This window comes from Pipistrellus hanaki (genome assembly GCF_964339955.1).
Source record: "Pipistrellus hanaki genome assembly, chromosome: 4".
Lineage (NCBI taxonomy): Eukaryota > Metazoa > Chordata > Mammalia > Chiroptera > Vespertilionidae > Pipistrellus > Pipistrellus hanaki.
The window spans coordinates 29,615,236-29,635,893 of NC_140506.1; the positions used below are offsets into that span (position 1 = coordinate 29,615,236).

The following is a 20,658-nucleotide window of genomic DNA, read 5'->3' on the forward strand; positions in this document are numbered from 1 at the left end:
TATTTCCCTTTGTCCCACCAAAGAAGAAGTCCCATTTTGCCTTCAGCAGGACTAAGATCAAAGCCAGGGCCCAGAGTTCCCATTCCATGTCTGCACAGTCCAATATAGCATCAGGCTAGCTTAACTATAGTTGCAGTCTATAGTCCATCGTGTGTGGGTCCCAAGGACCCTGGGCCATGCAGCTATGGAGGGAACACGGGCAGGAGCAAAGCCAAAGGAACCAGAGAGCCAACAGAGAGCTCCAACGTCACACAAGAGCACTAGCTCCTTGTCTAGGCCCTAGAACCTCTACAGCAGTGGTTCTCAACCTGTGGGATAACCCACAGGTTGAGAACCACTAGCAGGGTCTCCTAAGACCATCGGAAAACAGATATTTACATTGCGATGTATAACCATAGCAAAATTACAGTTATGAAATAGCAACAAAAATAATTTTATGGTTGGGGGTCACGACAACATGAGGAACTGTATTAAAGGGTCATGGCATTAAGAAGGTTGAGAACCACTGGTCTAGGGCAGGGGTCGGCAAACTCATTAGCCAACAGAGCCAAATATTAACAGTATGATTGAAATTTCTTTTGAGAGCCAAATTTTTTAAACTTAACTTTCTTCTAATGCTACTTCTTCAAAATAGACTGGCCCAGTCCGTGGTATTTTGTGGAAGAGCCACACTCAAGAGGCCAAAGAGCCGCAAGTGGCTTGCGAGCCACAGTTTGCCAACCGTTGGTCTAGGGGATTATGTATTCCCAACTTGCTGCAGGTTTGCAGTGGCCCTGCCTACTCTGGTCAATGATCTCTGCTCCCAACTTTGACTGCCAGGCACCTTCCCTATGTCACCCCAACTTTACTGTCTATGCATCCATTTTCGCCTTTGTCTGGTCCCTTCCCCAGTCATCTATGGGGAATGGGCCGGTGGTTCTCTGGGGAGTGTGAAATTGTCACTTCCTGGTGAAGCTGCCCAAATGACTGACATGCCTATAATGTCGGGCTCCCCTCTGCTCATTTCCTATTATTAGTAACTAGCTAATTAAACAGTATCATTCCCACTGAGCAGAGCCTGGGCAGGAGGGAACACAGGGTGCTGCCCGCCTCTGAGCAAGGAGGGAGAGGACTTGGCAGCAGAGAAGGAGCAGCCCTTTGCTTGGGAAGCAGCATGGCAGCAGGTGGAGAGGTGGAAGTGAGAACACCAGACAAAGAGGCTGGGGAGTCACGTGGCCTTAGCCCCGTTGGCTGGAGGCGGGTGTCAGAAAATAAGAGGCTGGGGATGTGGTGTATCAAACTGAAGAGCCTGGCGACCAAGGCTAACTGGCTTCAGCCATGGGAGCGGTGTTTTGGTGACCTGGTAGTCAGTTCTAAGAAAGCAGTGCTTACCACATGTGACACACAGCATGTAAGTCTGTTGCTAGAAATAAGCCTGGTGGTTGGGGATAGGGACTTGGGATTTGAATGCTGGCTCTGCCACTTACCAATTTTCTGACCTGGAACAAGTTGTTTAACTTCTGGAAATTTCCATTTCCTCATCCCTGAAAAAGAGATAACAGTATCACTTGGTTCAGAGATTGCTGTAGGGATTAAATGATGCAATGCATGTCACATACCTACTACCACCCTTACAGAGAGCAAACATTCGCAATTGCTTTATTATATTGTTGTTGCTATTGTTGATGTAACTGTTATTCCTACTATTTACTGGCTGCCCCACCGACTCAGTTCAGGGAAACTCGAAGTCTTCATCAAAGAGAGCAGTCCCTGTTACCACTGATGATATGTAGCATCTGTGAAAAGTGGGGCCTGCAGTTCAGAACACTGATTCTCAAGACTTTGAATGTGGGTTTATGTCTGAAGCTATTTCTCAGCTTCCTAATGTGTTGGGCAAATCTACCTCCATCAACAGCGCACAGGCCTCTCGCTGTACCTCACGGCCAGCTGCCCAGGAGGATCACTGCCCAGAGTGCCCAGTCCGAATCCCATGTAGCCGCTTTTCTAAACCAGACCATTCCAAACATTCCTTCTACATTTGGTGAAAATTCATCCAACAGTTTTTGAACCATGCATTAATGGAAAAACAAAACTTCATTGTACTTACTTAGGATGTTTTTATAATCATAAAAAGTATAACATAAATATTTTGTGTAACTTTATATCACTTTTATAAACAGAAAGATAATTTGGTTTTAAATATAATGATAGTAATTAAAGATTGATACTGTAAGTAAAAACATGAATGAGGCCTGGCCGATGTGGCTGAACAATTGAACATCAACCGATGAACCAGGAGATCACAGTTCAATTCCCAGTCAGGGCACATGCCCAGATTTTTGGCTTAACCCCCTGTAGGGGGTGTGCAGGAGGCAGATAAACAATGAGTCTCTCTCTCTCTCTCTCTCTCATCATTGATGTTTCTATCTCGCTCTCCCTCTCCTTTCTTCTCTCCGAAATCAATAAAATTAAATAAACATGAATGAAAAGAGATCAGCCATCCAAATAAATAATACCCAGGACTTGAACCTTGAATCAATTGATTCCAGTAAAAGGAGGAAAAAAAAAAAAAAAAAAAAAAAAAGGCAATGACTTCTCAAGGAGGGAGAGATGCAATAGGATTTTAAAATATTTTTTTAAATGAGGGAAGTCCTGTGGGTAATTCAGTTTTCTTCATTTGTGGGAGAAATAGGAACCCTAAACATGTGAAGGTACACCTCTGTTCTCTACATGTTTAATGGGCACTTGCAGCATGATGCCACTGCGAATTGACTAGTGGAGAAGGGCATGAGTCTGGGCCAGGGTCTGAGAAGGCCCCAGGGAAGGGGAACACATCTCTAGAGCTGGAAACACTTTTTAGCAGATGCATATGGCACCATTTTAATGAACGAATCAGCCAGATTCCTTTCTCTGACTTCTTATTACTGAACTAGTCCACAGGGACTTCCCCATAACCTTCCAGGTGATTTGTTTCTTATACAAGTCTAGGTTAATATATGCAGGAAATGGTCTGGGGTGAAATGCAGACAGTTTTATTCCATTTCTCTTCTACGGGACCTTACGGTCAAAACAATACTAATTGGATGGAAACTATTATAGAAAGACATCTGTTTTGTTTCTGGCTTTTTTATTTTATTTCTCTTTTTATTCCATGTATGTGTGTTTGAAGCAGAGGGAGAAAAGGAGAAAGATACTTACTTCTTGTCCCTCTGTTTCCTTCCTCAAAACCTGACCGGGTGAAAATTCTGCCGGGGGGAACCCACCCTGGAAATGCTCAGCTCCCCTGTTCCCCAGGCTTCATCCTCGTCCTCAAATCAGAAACTGTTCTGCCTTTATCACGGCACTTAAAGATTTAATCAGATTCTCCCCCTCACCCCCTTCCTGCCACAAGCAAAATTTGACTTAACAGTGTACTCTAAATTGACTTTCATTGGCAACTAACGGAAGGTGGCCAAGAACAAAGATTTTAATGGTTTCATGATTATGCCTTCATTTTAGACAGGGCCTTTCAGGTTAAGACTGGAGACAAAGAGATTCATGAAGAAAGAGTGAGCCACCCTGTTCCTCCAGACAGTGTCCAGATCTCCTGGCTCTCAGCCTACGTTCTCTCCCCTGCTTCAGTGACCCTCCTGTCCTACATTCTGGGTCAGTGGCAGTGCTGTAGGGAGCTTCATTAATTATGATTGTCTTGCTGTGTCAAATGGATTACAAATGGAGACACCTGTGGAGAGCCCACAAGGTCACTGACAAAGGCTGGAAGGAGATTGGAAAGTGAAGGACAAGTATCTTCTAAATGCACGCTGTCATCAGACAAAACAAATCGGTGGAAATATATTTAGCCTGAAAGACAGTTTCACCTTTTCTAAAATTCTGACTGAATAAATGCTGTGGGGGTGTGTTAGTGCATTCACTCTTGCCTAGAATTTGGTTGTTAACACCGTGCATTTGAATAAGTCTGAAACAAATTCATCAGGAATGGTATCTGCTCTAGAATGGGTCTCCTCCTGTGGACAGTCCTACTCCAGTCTAAACTGGGTCTAGGAACAATTCCACAGATTCATATCCCTGATGTGCTCTCATCTGGACCGCCAAACCCAGAACCAGTGTATTATGTCAGGCAGAAGAGTCTGACGTCTGGCAGAAGAACACTGGACAGTTATGCCATCTTCGAGCCTGGAAACGACCTTGTGGGTCCTTTCCCCAGGGCCTTCCATAAAAATTTTCTGTGCCTTAAGTTGGTGCCTGAATGTTACTCTGGGCAGTTTTTCTGATAGCCTCATACCCTTTGTAACGTCTACAACCTTTTGTGCAGGATTCAGTGCGACGTGCAATCACTTGCTTTCTTCCAATCATGGATTCACGAATGTCTTCTTCCTTCTTCCTTCTTCCTTCTTCCTTCTTCCTCCAATTGGGAGTAACTTCCCCATTTGGAATTCTCATAAGATTGTGTTTGTATCTCTTTTACAGCATTACTGTTGAAGCCTCATAGTTACTCAAAGGAAGATTCCTGAGGCCAAGGACCATCTTTCTTTTAGAATCCATCTATACCTGATACAGAGCATGCACTTTGGCTAATTCAATGGCTCTCCAAGTGTGGTCTCAGGACTAGCAGCATCAGCAGGTCTGGGAGTAAGACATGCAAATTCTCAGTTCCCACCACACACCTACTAATTCAGAACTAATTCTGGAGGTGGGGCCAGCTATCTGTGCTTTAATAAGCCCCCAGAAGAGGCTGAGGAAGCTAATGTTTGAGAACCACTGGGTTAACTGAAGGTCTTTCACTGGCCATTATAAGTACTTCTTTTGACTTTATCTGAGAACATAGCTTTAAACTTAGTTTATTCTTTGAAAACTTCTTTTTCTTAAATCCTTACCAGAGGATATATTTATTGATTTGAGAGAGAGAGAAAGGGAAAGAGAGAGAACATGAAGCATTGATCAGTTGCCTCCCATCCTTACCCAGGGTGTGTATTGAACCTGCAATATAGGTATATGCCCTGATTGGGAATTGAACCTGCAACCTTTTGGTATGCTTGGCCATGGCTGAAAACCTCTCATTTTTATGTCTTCCTATTTCATTTATATCATTTATATAAGAAATCCTTTATTAGCTAAGGAGATTTGAGCAGTAGAAACATGGTATCATTTTGCCTTAGAGAACTCCAGTGGCTCAAGTAGCATCCAAGAATTAAACATTGAATGACTGAGATCTGAAATAATTGATGGTTGACTTTTTTTTCACATTCTCATATGCATTTCTTCCTTCCCTTTCCTTTCTCATTTTTATTTTCACATTTACAATTCTACTAGGTTACAGTTCTCTGAGAGTATGTACTTTGGAGAAAAGATGCTACAAAAATTTCAAACATTTGTAATAAAAATCAAAGATGTCTCAAGAAGGTCGAGTGGAGTGACCCAGAAAGTTTAGAATGAGTGGGAAAATGGTCCATTTTGTTCACATTCTTTTGGTCACCCATTACTTCAGAGACAGGATTTTAATCAATGTGGAAAGACATCTTTCCTTGGACTTTAATTTGCTTCAAACTGTTCCAGGCATACCTACTGCTCTGTGAATTTCAGCATTTACTGCAGGTGTCAGCTTCCTATGGTGTAGAAGCTTCTCTGAACGTCTGCCAACAACTTTTGAGCTTTTGTGTCATCTCAGCCCTTGGTGATAATCAGACAAGCTCTGGGCTAGGCTAAGGTGTCACCAATGCTCAACAAAGATGCCCCAAACCAGCAGTCATCCTTAATAGGCAGACTGTTCTTTGCTCAACATCCTAACACTTTCTTATCATTCCTAACACTTGCTATTTATGTGTGAGTACTATGCTTGTTTATGTGTGTGTATAGTACTCACACAAGTGAAATATATATATATATATATATATATATATATATATATATATGACTGAGTGAAGAGAATTTTAGTAGCACAAAAGGTTTCTCATTCACTGTAATGAATGCATAGATACAAGGGCCAGTCCAATTTTTTTCAATTACAGTTTATTTTCAGTATTACTCTGTGTTAGTTTCCGATGAACAGCATAGTGGTTAGACAATCATATACTTTACAAAGTGGTCCCCCCCCCCCTGCCTCAAACACCCACCCAGCCCCATGCTTATTTATCACGATATATTCCCTATGCTGTAATCTACATCTCTGTGACTATTCTGTAACTACCAATTTGTACTGCTTAATCCCTTCAGCTTTTTCACTTAGCCCCTCAACCCTCCTCCCCTCTGACAACTGTCAATCTTGGTCCAAATCTTATATAATAAAAAGCTAATATGCAAATAAACTGAACAACAGAACAACCGGTTGCTATGATGCACACTGACCACCAGGGGCTGATGATCAGTGCAGGAGCTGCCCCCTGGTGGACAGAGAAGCCAGACTCAGGGCTGATGAGCACAGCTGCGGTGGTGGGAGCTTCTCCTGCCTCTGTGGCAGTGCTAAGGATGTCCGACTGACAGTTCAGGCTTGCTCCCTTCTGGGAGCAGGCGTGAGCCACCAATCGGATATCCCTCGAGGGCTCCCAGACTGAGAGAGGGTACAGTCCAGGCTGAGAGACACACACACCCCCACTAAGTTCACGAATTTAGTGCACCAAACCTCTAATCTCTTAATATGTGTGTTTAACAAAAAGGAGAGAATAGGAGCAAATGTACAGCTTCCATATTCTCCAGCATCCACATTCATCCTTTCTTTGTAAATACAACATTGTAGTAGACATTTCCTCATGTAGTGAGAACTGTACATATCAGAATTGCATTTTATAATATATAAATACCAATTAGGTCACTCCCCAAATCTTTTAAATGTTTGGAGAAAGGATATATGGAAATTCAGGAAATAGGTCTTCCAAGTCTTAAAGAAATAAAATACAAAGATTTGCTTTCCTATAAAAATCTTCATAGATCTGGTGATTCTGTTCCAAGGAAGTATTGAATTGCAGATGAACTTGAGTTTCAGGAAATGTTGTCAGTATCCAAACAGATATCGAAAGATAAAATTCTTTATTCTTCAGAATCTGCTCTTTGCCACACCCAATTAGGTTAAGTCATTGCTTATTTGGTGGTTAAAGAAGTAAGAGTCCGAAAAATGGTGAGAAAGTGAGCTATCTTTCTGTTCCAAATATATCATGATTCACCTCTGAGGTATTATCTTGAGAAGTCTGGCTCATATAGACACTCTGACATTGCTTTCAATGGCTTAACTATTTAGGGTAAGATTTGTTTTTGCTTTTGTACGTGTATGTGTTTTTACGTTTTTATTGAATTTACTGGGGTAACATTGGTTAATAAAATTATATAAGTTTTAAACTATTTTTTATTGATTTGAGAGAGGGAGCTAAACATTGATGCAAGAAAGGAACATTGATTGGTTGCCTCCCATACATGCCCAACCAGGGATTGAACCTGCAACCTGGATGCATGCCCTAACCAGAAATCGAACCCACAACCTTTTAGTTTATAAGACGACACTCTAGCCAACTGAGCCACACTGGTCAGGGCTAAAATTATGTAGGTTTTAGGTATATAATCCTACAATATATCATCTATATATTGTATTGTGTATTTATTACCCCCAGTCAAGTCTCCTTCAACCACCTTTATTCCCCCTTTACTCTCTTCCACCTTCCTGGGGCAAGTTTAATTATAAAAGAAGGACATCTATTTTTAGTTCTCAAAATGTTGACATCCAGATTATAGTGAATTATTTTTCACCATGGAAAGGACAAAGAGAGTCCCCCCCACTCCATGTTATGATAGCGTAATGTGAGTTTTAAGAAAGGATTTTAATCTGTGGAGACTGGGAAAGTGCACTGTGTTTGACTAATTTGCTGTGCCCAGCTGAGGTGCCTGTTTTCTTCCCTGGCTCCAACTCCTATTCAGTTTCATCTAAATGTATAACATAGTACATACCATTCCAAGGAACACTGTCAATTTGGTGGGTGATGCTAATTTGCTTGCAAGTATAATGCTAATTTGAGTACATGAACCTTTGGGAAAGGTGAAGAAAGGCCTGGGCATTGGGATGACACAATTTACATAAGAGGACCCGAAAGCCAGGACTCAGGACTCTTTTTGTTGATAATTTCCTGAGTGCCTAGGCTCAGTCATCAATAAAAACCAACCAGCCATGGGGTTGCCCTTAGCTCCAGTCTCTCCATGTTCTAGCACCGTCCCAGGTGGCAATGAAAAGCATACTTGTTCATGGTCCTTCTCGAGCCTCCGGGACCCACTGGCCAGTTCTGCCCAGCAGGATATTTCTACTCAGCCTCTCTTTGGACTGCACTATTTTCTAAAACCCAGCCCCTTAAACTAGATTTGGTTTTCAGGCTTATTTATCCCTCTATTTGTCATCATGGGAAACATTTTCAAATAAAACGTTTTGAATTCAACAGCTGGCCAGCTTCTCTTGCCCTTGTATGGATATCTATGGAAAGTGGGAGAGAAAGACTGTACGGGGAATAGTTGACACTTCTTCCTGAGACATGAAGTAGGTGAAGGGAGGCAAGGTGACCTTCCTACATAAGAGTAGTCCTATTTATTAAGTGCTTCCTCTCTGCTAGGCATCAAGGTGTCCGCCCAAGCTAAATGTTCTTCATAGATTATTCCACTTAATCCTCCTGTAAGGAATATTAAGCCCTATTTAACAGATGGGGAAACTGAAGCTGAGTTAAGTTGCATGTTCAAATTTCAGAGCTAGTAAATAGCAGAGGCAAGTTTAGAAAAGAAGCCTACTTTGCCCAAAGCGTGGGCTCTTCCCAAGAATCTATACTTCTCCCAACTGAAAGATGGCAACTAAGTAGTTCACATTTAACTCCAAGCCCTGGTTCTCAACAGTGGGCTCTCTGCTCCTCCGCCAGGGAACATTTGGCCATATCATTGTCACAACTGGTGAGGGAGTTGCTACTGGCATCTAGTGAGTTGAGGCCCTGATGCTATTAAACATGCTACAATACCCAGGACAGCCCCCAATGATAAAGAATTATCTGTCCCTAACCAGTTTGGCTCAGTGGATAGAGGGTCGGCCTGTGAACGCTAGGGTCCCAGGTTCGATTCCAGTCAAGGGCATGTACCATGGTTTCAGGCACATCCCCAGTAGGGGGTGTGCAAGAGGCAGCTGATCAATGTTTCTCTCTCATCGATGTTTCTAACTCTCTCTCCCTCTCCCTTCCTCTCTGTAAAAAAAAAAAAAAAAAAAAAAAAAAAATCAATAAAATATATTAAAAAAGTAAAAAGAATTATCTGGTCCAGAATGTCCATAGTGATAAGGTTAAGAAACCTAATTCAAAAGGTGGTGGATTTTTAAAGCCAATTCAGAAGAAGGTTTTGTCTGTACCTCACTCATATGTACTTTGTCCCATCACAGATGACAGCAGTCTTCTAAATCTAACTTCCTACCCTCTGGTTAGAAGACGGAAGAGAAGGTTCTTTGGGCTATGTTGTCTCGTCTCAAGCTAGACAATTCCTCCTGGAAACCCACCCCAGGGGAGACCTGAAAAAAAACCACAGACGCCGAGGACCTCCAGACAGCTGAACCACAGTTATTGGTTTCTGACTATGTTTTCTATGCTTCCTTATTACTTTTATCCGCCACTCTCTACCCTCTTAAATGATTTTACATTTGAAAGTAGCTGCTGTCAAGGGGGGAAAAAAACACCACAGATTCAAAAAACAGGCTGTTTTTAAAATGATTTTTAAAGTCGACATTGTGCATGTCATGTCTGCTCCAAACCATACCATGACAGATGCAAGAATTATGATTTTTAAATTATTTAAAGGTCTTTTAAAATGGATTATAGAGAAAAATAATTTCATGTACACTAGTAAACCTATAACTTTTGCTGATCTCATGTTAACAATTTATCTTATGTGGAAGAAGTCTTTAAACATAGAAATCCATTAAAACTGCAAAACTGTGTTAAAATCCCAATATAAGCGAACACCACCTCACCTATTGCTTTCTCTGCGTTCATTTACATTTAGTCTTCCATTCCATCAGAATCTAAGAGCTTCAACAGAAAAATATCTTAATTTATAATGCAGCAAAGATCATCTATGAAAAGTGTTTAAATTTTGTAAATACACAATAATCCTAATACCTTCGTACAGTGCATATGGGCAACTAATTTCCTTTCGATTCAATGGTGTCTTTTTCAGCTTCTTGGAGAATGAAGTAATCCAGTTAGGAAATGGTGTAGTAACATATACAATTACCCTCAAATGTAAAATTTGAATATTATGACATTTTGTTCTAATTGAAATCTGAAGCATGAAGTCTGCACATCAGCATAGTGTTAACTCTTTAGGGCATGCTGGAATTAGCTCAGATCGTAAAAATATTTAACATTTTACATTATTAATAAAATCCTTTTAGTTCAGCTAAGCTTGTCTAATTTTAGATGACGATGCAGATATGACTTTTCCAATGTGTACTCGGTGTCTTACCTTATGCAGATTCTTGAAAGCAGGACACATAAAGCAATACTATACTTTAGAAAGGAGGAAGCCACGTGCTGTTTTTCTGCTCACAGCTTTGTTGTGATCTTCCTCCACTAAACTTGTAACATGCTACACATTTTGTTGTATTCCCCACTGTTCTTTCTTTGGCCCATTTCCCAGACAGAATTTCCCATAGGTTGGCAGATCAGGTCTTTAGACTTCTTTTCTTTTTTCCATAGTGTGAAAAATCCCGAAGTCAGACAAGAGGCACCAGTGTCTCGTATAATAAAAGGAGGATCAAGATTCCTATAAGTGGTGTATTCAAAGCGCATCTTTAATCCCCACCTTATAACTTCTTCCTACTTATGTACACAGGCATTTACATGCTCACCAATACCTTGACCTGAAAACTAAATATATTAAAGCCTTTAGCTTTAGTGAAGATGAAGACAGATACAGACAAATCACTGGAATAATTACTGTATTAGGCTGAATTATATGAAATAGCTGATATTTGACTGTTTTGACCTAAGAAACGGCAATTTCATATAGTTCAACATAATATCTAGTGTTTTGGAAATAATCTTTGGAATTGTCTTCTAGGTTTTTCAGGTTGAAAGGATTAAAGGATTGGAAGAAAATCTCAAAGGCTATGCAGGTTGCTGTGTGGATCACACTAGCTGGCTGTTGGCCTTATTCATAGAGTCAGAGTTGTGTCCCAGTGAACTGGTAATGGATGCATGATTATAGGTATGCTTGGCTTCATAGAAAGAAGTGCCCTCAAAAATTACCCAAGAAAACCACAATTTTCAAAATCAAATTACTTGTAAAACAAACCGTTGTGGGAATATGCTATTTAAAAGATACCTCAGGTGAGTACTCCCCTTCAAAGCAGGTAACCATTCCCAGATTTACCTGGTCTGCAAACCCTGGTTTTCATAAATGAGGTTTGATTAAAGCTTAATGTCCTTTCCTGAATGTGGTTCATTTTTATCCCCTGGAATTAATTGACTTCAGGCCCATTGTTTTAGAGATTATTAGGTAGCCTAATTTGGCCCATTCTCACTTAGTCTCTGTCCTCTCCCATCTTTCTACTATATTAAACCCTTCGCTTCATTCTAGCTCCTACTAATCCATGCGCAGTTATTAACTTATAACTCTAACCTTGGTGTTCAGCACGTTCTTCTAAATGCCTGGCCTAAAATCACTTCTGCTTGGTTAATTTGTGCTCACTCTAGCCTTAGTCTCTTAGTTTCAGCGTAAAAGTAACACTTAACTTCTGTGCAATTGTGCTTTGTACAACTGAAGACTGTTAATAAATTCAGGTCTCACCTCCATGATTGGGAGGACCATAGTAGCATTTCATGGAGATGGGAATTTGTCTAATTCCCTAGCTAGGCTTTTCATACCTGAAGTAAATAAATGCAACCACTTTATCTTCTATTCATAGTGCCTGTTTCCCAGCCTTTGATCAGTTTTGTAGTTCCCTTAGACACACTCCAAGATTTATAGATCTTTTTTCAGTGGCAGGTCCTAAAATTAAATTTAGTCCTCCAAGTCCTGATAACCTACACTGGCTCATAGTTGCAACAGGTCATTCACAGTCTCTCGTTAGATATGCCAATGTGTCTCTTTAGGAGCCTGACCCCTTGTCCTCTCTCCACCAAAGGACTTTCTCAGGTGTAGTTCCATGAGATAGAGTTCTAATGTCTCAGCTTCCTGCTGGCATCTGCTTCCAGATTAGCAATAACACTGAGCTGATCTCTAGAAATAAGGAGAGAACATTGAATCCATTTTGTTGCATGTACCCACATGCTTGAAAAAGAAAAGGCTGTGAGCTGCTTCTGGCACACAATCTTCCACTTTACCACCATATTTTTAATGCCCCATGCTGCCGCCGCCTTCTTCTTCTTCTTCTTCTTCTTCTTCTTCTTCTTCTTCTTCTTCTTCTTTTTTTTTTTATGATTATGAGGCAATACATGATCTTTGCAGAAAATCTGAAAAAAATGCCGCTAGGTATAAAGAAAATAAAAATCACCCGGATCCCACCATGATCACATTGTTTAAATCCACATTTCTCTGCATTGCATCAGTCAGTGGTGGGGTCCAAAGACACTTTTGGATAAGGTTTGTAAAAAATGCCTGGAAGGCAAAGGTGTCACTTTAAAATATGGGTCCACTAGTGTTTTGCACACGTCAAGGACAGATCCACTCTTCTGGGTACAAAGAAGACTTTAGAAGTAGCACAGCCCGCTGCCTCCTCTAATGATAGCTCCTGGAGAGATTCTAAAATCCTGCCAGATCCTTTGGCTCCTTGGTGCTCCATGTAACATTTGATGCTTACTGTTTGGCAATACTGCCACCTTCTGAAAGCTGAGCTTTAGAGTGAGAGGGGGAAACCAAGTATAAAAGCATCTAATTTATCTTAGACAGCAAACAAATGGGCCATATTAACAGTGATCCTATATGAATTTCAGACTCTGGACGTCTCAGAGTTGAAAGGATCAGGGATATCATCCAGATGCATTTCCCACCCCACACACATCCCTAAGCAATGTCTATCATTTCTTTATATTCTAGAATGTCACCAAATGCAAAATGCTCAAGTTTTAGGTAACTATAAATAGAATGAAAAAAAGTAGTGATAGTATTGGCTCAAAATAAATCATTAGCATTAAATATAAAGTCCAGAAATAAACCCAAGAACATAGAAGAATGGAGTACATTGTAAAAATTACATTTCAAATCCCTGAGGAAAGATAGGATTATTAAGTAAATTATATTGGTATTAGAGGCCTGATGCATGGATTCATGCCCCAGTGGGGTACCTCAGCCTGGCCTGCAAGGATCGAGCTAAAACCAGCTCTCAGACATCCCCCAAGGGGTCCCGGACTGAATCGGGCTCCCTCCTCTGTGGTTTTGGGTATGTCACCGGAGAACCGCAGCTGCCAAGTCACTGCAGCTCAGCAGTTCCTGCGTTGAGTGTCTGCCCCCTGGTGATTAGTACATGTCATAGATATAGGTTGGACGATTGACGGGTCAGACAGTCGCTTAGGTTTTTATATAGATAGATAGATAACTGGCTAGACATTTTGAAGGAATTATTATATCTATGCCTCATAACCTTTATCAAAATCAATTCTGACTGCAGTAAAGATTAAAATGCTAAAGCAAATAAATAACCATATAAAAAGGACTAGGAAGCAATACTGATGAACATTTATATAATTTTCATGTGGAAAACAGCCTTTCTAAGCATGACACAAAAGGAAGAAACCACAAAGGAAAAGATGGATGGATTTGACCAATTGAAAATCCAAAACTCCTATACAATGAAAAATAAGTCAGATAAGGAGAAAACAAAAGTTTAAATATATGCAACAAAAAGTACAGACCTGTAATATATATCAGGAGTTTAAATTCCACTACTTTGATAAGTTTCCATGGTTTACAATCCCCTATCCACCCAAATGTTGCCATTTCATTATTTTCTTTTCTACTGCACTTTTTCATTATTGCTTATTTAATTGTCTATATCCACAAAACTGGAAGTTCAAGAGGGCAGCAACCATGTCTCTTTTTGCTTACTGCTATATCTTCTACACCTAACACAGTGCTAGACACAAAGCAAATACTAAAAACATTTATTGGATGAGTGAATAATGAATTCATGAATAAATGACATTTATGCCTCAAAAAAAAAAATCAAACTTTCCAGTAGAAAATTGAGCCAAGACACAAACTGGCAATGTATCATAAATTTCAATAATGCACTAATGATAATTATGAAACTATTTGAATATAGTGGGTAATAAAAAATGTAAATTATTGTAATATATTCCTTTTTGTGTATCAGAAAGGTATAAATAATTAAAATGCCCAGGGACAGAAGGAAGTGTGGAAATGAATATTCTCTTACAGAGTCAACGTGAGTGTAAATTGAGTCAATCTTTCTGGAAAATATTTTGGCAATGTATTTTACATGTATGCCAGATAATTCCACTTCAGGGAGATTCTCCTCGAAAAGGTCAGGAAAAAAAATGAACTAAGTTACATTCATTCATCGTTCAAAAAATATATGCAAAAAAGGATGCTGATAGTAGCAATATTTGGAGAAATAAAAAAAATGTAGATACGTCTACAGTAAAGGGCTGGTTAAATATGGTATATCCTTTCAACGGAATACTGTGCACCAATTAAGAATAAGCATTTTATATATATATATATATATATATATATATATATATATATATATGGAAATAAAGAAGCTATATTGTTAAATGAAAAAAGAAAGTTACAGAAGAAATCCATTTTTAAAAATATACATATACATGTGTGCATTAAAAAGTCTGAAAGGCTATTTGCTAAAATGTTAACAGCAATTTTTTCTGAGAGGTGAGATTTGGAGCAATTATATTTTCTTTTTGCATATCTGTAATTTCTGAATTTTCCACAATAAGCATGTAGTATCTGTATAATTTTTCAGGGAATAAATAGCAATGTTCACAATATATATTAAATATAAAACACATGTTATAAAACAGTATGGATAGTATGATACAATATTTGTAAAAAAAGAAAATTATATATAAATCTATCTATGTATGTATATATATGCATAAGAAAGCTAGAAGGACATACATTAAATGTTAATAGTAGTTATTTATGGGTAGTGGGATTACGGGTGATTATTTTTTCTTTTTGCTTTTCTGTGTTTTCTAATTTTTCTACAATGAATATGTATTACTTGTGTAATAAAAACTATTAATAAACGTTTTAAAAAAAGAATTAAAAAGTGGAATAGACATTGTTACTCACTACTTGCCTTCATTCTCCCCATATCCAGAGAGGCAGAGAGAAAGGGAGAGAGGAGAGGAGAAGAGAAGAGAGTAGAGGAAGGGAGAAAGTAGGAGGTAAGGAGTGAAGGAAGAATGGGAAAAGGATAAGAGAAGAAGTCAAGTCAGTGGAAGAAGGATTAAAACAGGCTTGGGAAACTATTTTACAATAGCACTGTATCTAAATTTAGTTTCATTTTTTGAAAAGTTACAACAGCAAAATATATTGTTAAATAATTTATTTTCTAGTAAAAGAAAATTATACACATGTGGAGAGACATCTAGGAATTAAGCTTTGACAGGAATGTCTCCAATGACAAGCTCTGTGGTCCAGTTAGTTGTCATGAGCTGTGCAGTACAGCCTGGAGTCACACGGACTTTTGTCTGCATCTTCGCTATTCTGCAACTAAGTATAGTACTATGGCTCACAGTTCCAATATCCATTCTCTCCTTTTTTCCTGTAGTAACAGAGACCTCAAATTTCAGCAAGACACTGGCCACCTAAAGTAAAGACTCCATTTCCCAGGCTCCCCGTGGCTATACTGTATATCTGAATTTTGGTATACAGGATATGAGTGGAATTGTGTGATTTCCGGTAACATCCCTAAAATAAGGGGCATGTAATTCTATGCTCTTCCTCTTCCCCACTAGGCTGCAATGAAAGCATAAAGGTGGAGGTGAAACAACTGTCTTGGAATTGGACACTACATGAAGTTAACAGAAGTGCCTTACCAGACCCGAATCCCCTTTCTTCTTCCTGTTATCTGCTAAATGATGAATCCATTTATAATTTATATCTCATTTAAGGCATTAATAAGGGGAATCTTCGTACAAAAGAATCTGCTCACTAAACTAATTAACATCTGTGAACCTCAGTTGTCTCAGGGAAATGAAGATAATATTAATATCACAAAAGGTTCAACCCAATAACTGTCCAGTTATTGTACCAAAACTTGTTTATGAGAACAATCCAACAAATCAATCATTGTATGAGACTGTGCACAGAACAGTGGACAAAGGGAAATCTTTTAAATAAAGTGTTTTTAAATCAAATGGTCAATTGGTTTGCATCTGGGAAAAAAAAATTAAACTTCTATTTTGCCTCGTTTCAAGTTGATTATTGACCTTAAAGTAAATGGTAATAAAACAATAAAGCTTCCAGAAGATGATATAGAAGAATATCTTCATGCCTATAGAGCTGTAAAACTGTTTAACAGTATTTATTATTGTAGAATACGTTTGTGTACCCTGTGATCCAATAGTTTTACTCCTAGATAGAGACCCAACAGAACTGTGTGTGTGTGTGTGTGTGTGTGTGTGTGTGTGTGTACTCAAAGACAATTAAAAAGAATATTCATATTGGCATTATTTTTAATAGCCAAAGCCATAAACTATTCAAAGCTCTATCAACAGAAGAATGGCAAAGTAAATTGTGTTATATTGATATAATTGAATACTACAGGGCAGTAAAAAAAAAGAAAAAGAAAAACGAACTCCATTACAGCTATGTATAACCACATAAAAGAATGAAACCATAATAATGTTGAATGCAAGAAAGCAAGATGTGAAAGAATATACACATTACCATTAGCAGCCAACATTCACAGCCACTGAGAAATGGATGCCCTGGCTCAGTGAAATAGACATCATGGCACCTAGTACAGCTCACCCCTAGCACTGTGCAGATCCATTAGCTTCTCACATGGATTTGCTCCATCCAGATAAAGCTTCTGGATTCTGGGATTACAGTTCATATATACAAGATGAAGGATAATGGGACAAACCACAGGCCCACTTTGTAGTTGGTCCCAAGACAAGTATATAATCGATACTCATTGTGTCCCGCCTCTATTCGCCCATTCTAGAGGCCCCTCATCTTACTTGGGCATTCCTGAGCTTCGTGACCAGGACTGCCACCCCTGAGTGGTCAGACACCCTGCTTACCATGCCTTTAGTAGATTGTGGTTGCTGCACTTGCCCGTTTACATTTAAACTTGGGCATGAGATACCAAGAGGTGACCCGATGGGTCATCTGAGTGCCAAACACACTCCTCTGGACCCTCATTATGTTGCAGACCACTGGACCCCTACAGACTTCACTGATGTAGCAGGCCTCATAATCTTTGTAAGGTTTATCTTTCATCCTCTGTGGTCCTTGTGTCTTACCAGGCAATGTGGAGTACTCACCACCTAGCCAACTCCAGGTAACATGATGTCATTAACACAGTGGGCAAATGTCATATCCTCTAGAAAGAATGTTGAGATCAATAGGATCTGACTATTCTGCTATGAGGCATGGTGAGGTCTTCTAGGAACAGAGAAGTCTAGTTCCAAAAGGTCATCTAAGGACATGGAGTTATGCTAAACACCAGATACCCAACCACTCAATGATTAAGATAAACATTATACAGTGAGAACAGAGTGCTATAGACATGTGAGGTCTACTAGTGGTAGAGGAGGCTGGTTCCAAAAAGTTATCTGAGGACATGGAGTTGGGCTATATACCCGAGGCACGTAGCTGCTAAGTAATAATAAATGAGCACATAAAGTTCCATTCTCTATGTTCTCATTGTTAGATAAAAGACCACCACAATCTGGTATAATTTCTAATAGTGCCCATGCACTTGCTGGTTGGTGGCTGGAAAATAAGGCAGTTTTCCTCTGATTGCATCTGTTTTCTCAGTGAAATATGAAACAAAGCCTGAGCTGAGAGGGTCTTGTTGGTGTAAAGAAAGAGGGCATTTGGTATGAAATAATTTTAAGAAGTAGGAGAGCAATGACTCACGCAATGTAATAGGATTGCAAGGATTTGTGGAGAGCCTACTTAAGATATGTGGTGATAAATGTAATTTGAGACTAAATGAGCACAGCTGTGTTTCTTCTCCAGCTCCACCCATCCACTCCATCCATCCAGGTAAGCAGGGAGTAGGTGGGGATGTTCTTTTGTGACATTTGAAACAGTTGCTACTACTTGACTCCTGCGTAAAGCTGCAGGGTTGAGGCAAGTCATCTTTGGAAATTTTCTACCCCCTTCCTGATTCCTATAAGGAAGATACCTCGGATGACCTAACCCCTACCATTACCACACCAGGATGTTGTAAAAGAGGAGCCAGGAAACCAGAATGGAATTCTAATTGGTGGAAAGGTTGAAGGAGAGGAAAGTAGATTTTTAACAGTACCTTACTGAGCCACCATTCATAGGATGTAAAAATGTACGAACCTTATGTATACTGCTTGACAACTTTGCCTACTTATGTGCACTAGAATTGGATCACCACTAGATCAAGATTTAAAAAAAAAACACAAACAATCAAAAACATAAAGACAAACAAACAAAACATTTCCATCACCCCTCCCCTCAAAGTTTCCCTCCAACCATAGCTCACATTTGCAGATCAGAGAGAGGCTCTAAGGCTGAGTCTCTGATTTCCACTCTCAACCCAGACAGACCAGAGTCAGAAACAAATAGCTCTGCCACCAGTTTCATTTATTCATTCTTTCTTCCTTTCATATATAGATACATAGACGATACATGTAGAGCCTGATGGCTGTTGTCTCTCCCTTGTGCCAGAGATTGACTTTCTCCTCTTCAGGGCGCCTCCCAGACCCAAAATCGACTACTCTTCCTGTTACTAAATCCCTGAGTTGAGCTTGGGGGCAGCAGACAGGAAGCCATCTGCAAGGACTGGCTTCTAATGTTCCTTCCAGTTTTAACAGCTAATCATTCCGGGAGACCAGCCTCATTCCTTTGCATAGCTCTGTGGCATGTGTTAGTCACGGTTGACTCAATTCCTTATGATTTATCTAGCAGCTAAAATGCTGTCAGGCTCTACATTAGTGATCATAATCACTGTTACTGATAACATTTAAAACATAGCTACATTGCTTTTGGAAAATTGCACTTGAGTGTAGTTCCAAATGTGTCCCAAAGAGGGCAGTAAAATAATACTTTGTGTTCTGCTGTATCTTCAAATATTTTTAACTGGTGAATTATAAAGCATGCTGAGGGGAAAACATCATGAGAAACTGATGGGAAAATAAGAATTTTTGTTTTCTATATTCTATTATTGCTAAAGAACTATGACTGCAAAGAAATAATAGTGTAAATAATGCAAAACACCATCGCATACATAATTTTATTTACTAATAATCATCACAACAAACCTTTATGATGGTTATTTCCATTTATATCATGTATCATGACTAATTCAGGTCATTCAGCTAGTAAAGCAGCAGAACCAGTTTTCCAAAGACCAGAGAACTCTTTCCTGCACACCTCTGCTTATTTCTAAAGGTTCATAAATTACTTCAATTATCAACAGTTATCATTTTTTTAACTTAAAAAAATTTAATTACAGTTTACATTCAATACTATCTTGTATTTAGTATCAGGTGTATAATATAGTGGTTAGATAATCATATACTTTACAAAGTGTTCCCCTTGATATTTCCAGTACACACCTGGCACCATACCGAGTTATTGTAATATTATTGACTATACTAGAGGCCCAGTGAACAAATTTGTGTACCAGTCAGGTCCCTCAGCCTGGCCTGCAGGATTGAGTCAAAACTGGCTCTCCAACATCCCCTGAGGGGTTCCGAATTGTAAGAGTGCGCAGGCCATGCCAAAAGACCCCATTGGTGCATGATCGGGGCTGGAGAGTGATGTGGGAGATTGGCCAGCTTGGGAGGGGCTATGAGAGGGCTCCAGGGCATGTCCAGCCAGTCTCACTCAGTCCTGATTGACTGGACCCTAACAGCAAGCTAACCTATCAGTCGGAGTGTCTGCCCTCTGGTGGTCAGTGCACGTCTTGGCGAGCATATCATTAGCATATTAATGCTTTGATTGGTTTGACGACCAGACACTTAGCTATTAAGCTTTTATTATATAAAATTCCCTATGCTGTATTTTACATTCCCATAACTATTTTGTAACTATGAATCTGTACTTCTTAATCTGTTCATCTTTTTTATCCAGTGCCCCAACTTCCCTCCCTTCTGCCAATCATCATTCTATTTTCTGTATCTATGAATCTGTTTCTGTTTTGTTTATTCCTTTATACTATTCTTTAAATTCCACATAAAAGTATAATCCTATGGTATAATTCTCTGACTTAATTTCGTTTAGCATAATATCCTTTAGGTCCATCCCTGCTGTCACAAAAGTGAGATTTCACTGTATTTATGAAAAATTTATTATTCAAATTTGTATCTTTCTCCTTCTCCTTTTCTCCTTCTCCTTCTCCTTCTCCTTCTCCTTCTCCTTCTCCTTCTCCTTCTCCTTCTCCTTCTTCTTCTTCTTCTTCTAGAAGATCCTTTTTTCATTTCTTATAATACTCGTTTGGTGGTGATGAACTCTTAACTTTTCTTGTCTGGGAAGCTCTTTATA

At 39.4% G+C, this 20,658-nt stretch overlaps 1 protein-coding gene across 2 annotated transcripts in view; it reads left to right on the forward strand.

Moving 5' to 3' along the window:
• Positions 1-16,688, forward strand: part of RGS7BP (regulator of G protein signaling 7 binding protein) — a gene marked incomplete at its 3' end in the record, with an annotated part of 100,040 nt that extends 83,352 nt beyond the window's left edge. Inside the window, exon 6 of one of the 2 annotated variants that reach the window (XM_084882171.1) lies at positions 9,362-16,688. In XM_084882171.1, the coding sequence (XP_084738297.1) occupies positions 9,362-9,453 (92 nt within the window). Of the gene's footprint in view, positions 1-3,477; positions 4,367-9,361 lie in introns of those variants that run through there. The other variant, XM_084882170.1, reaches the window with a different exon arrangement.
• Positions 16,689-20,658: the final 3,970 nt, after the last annotated feature.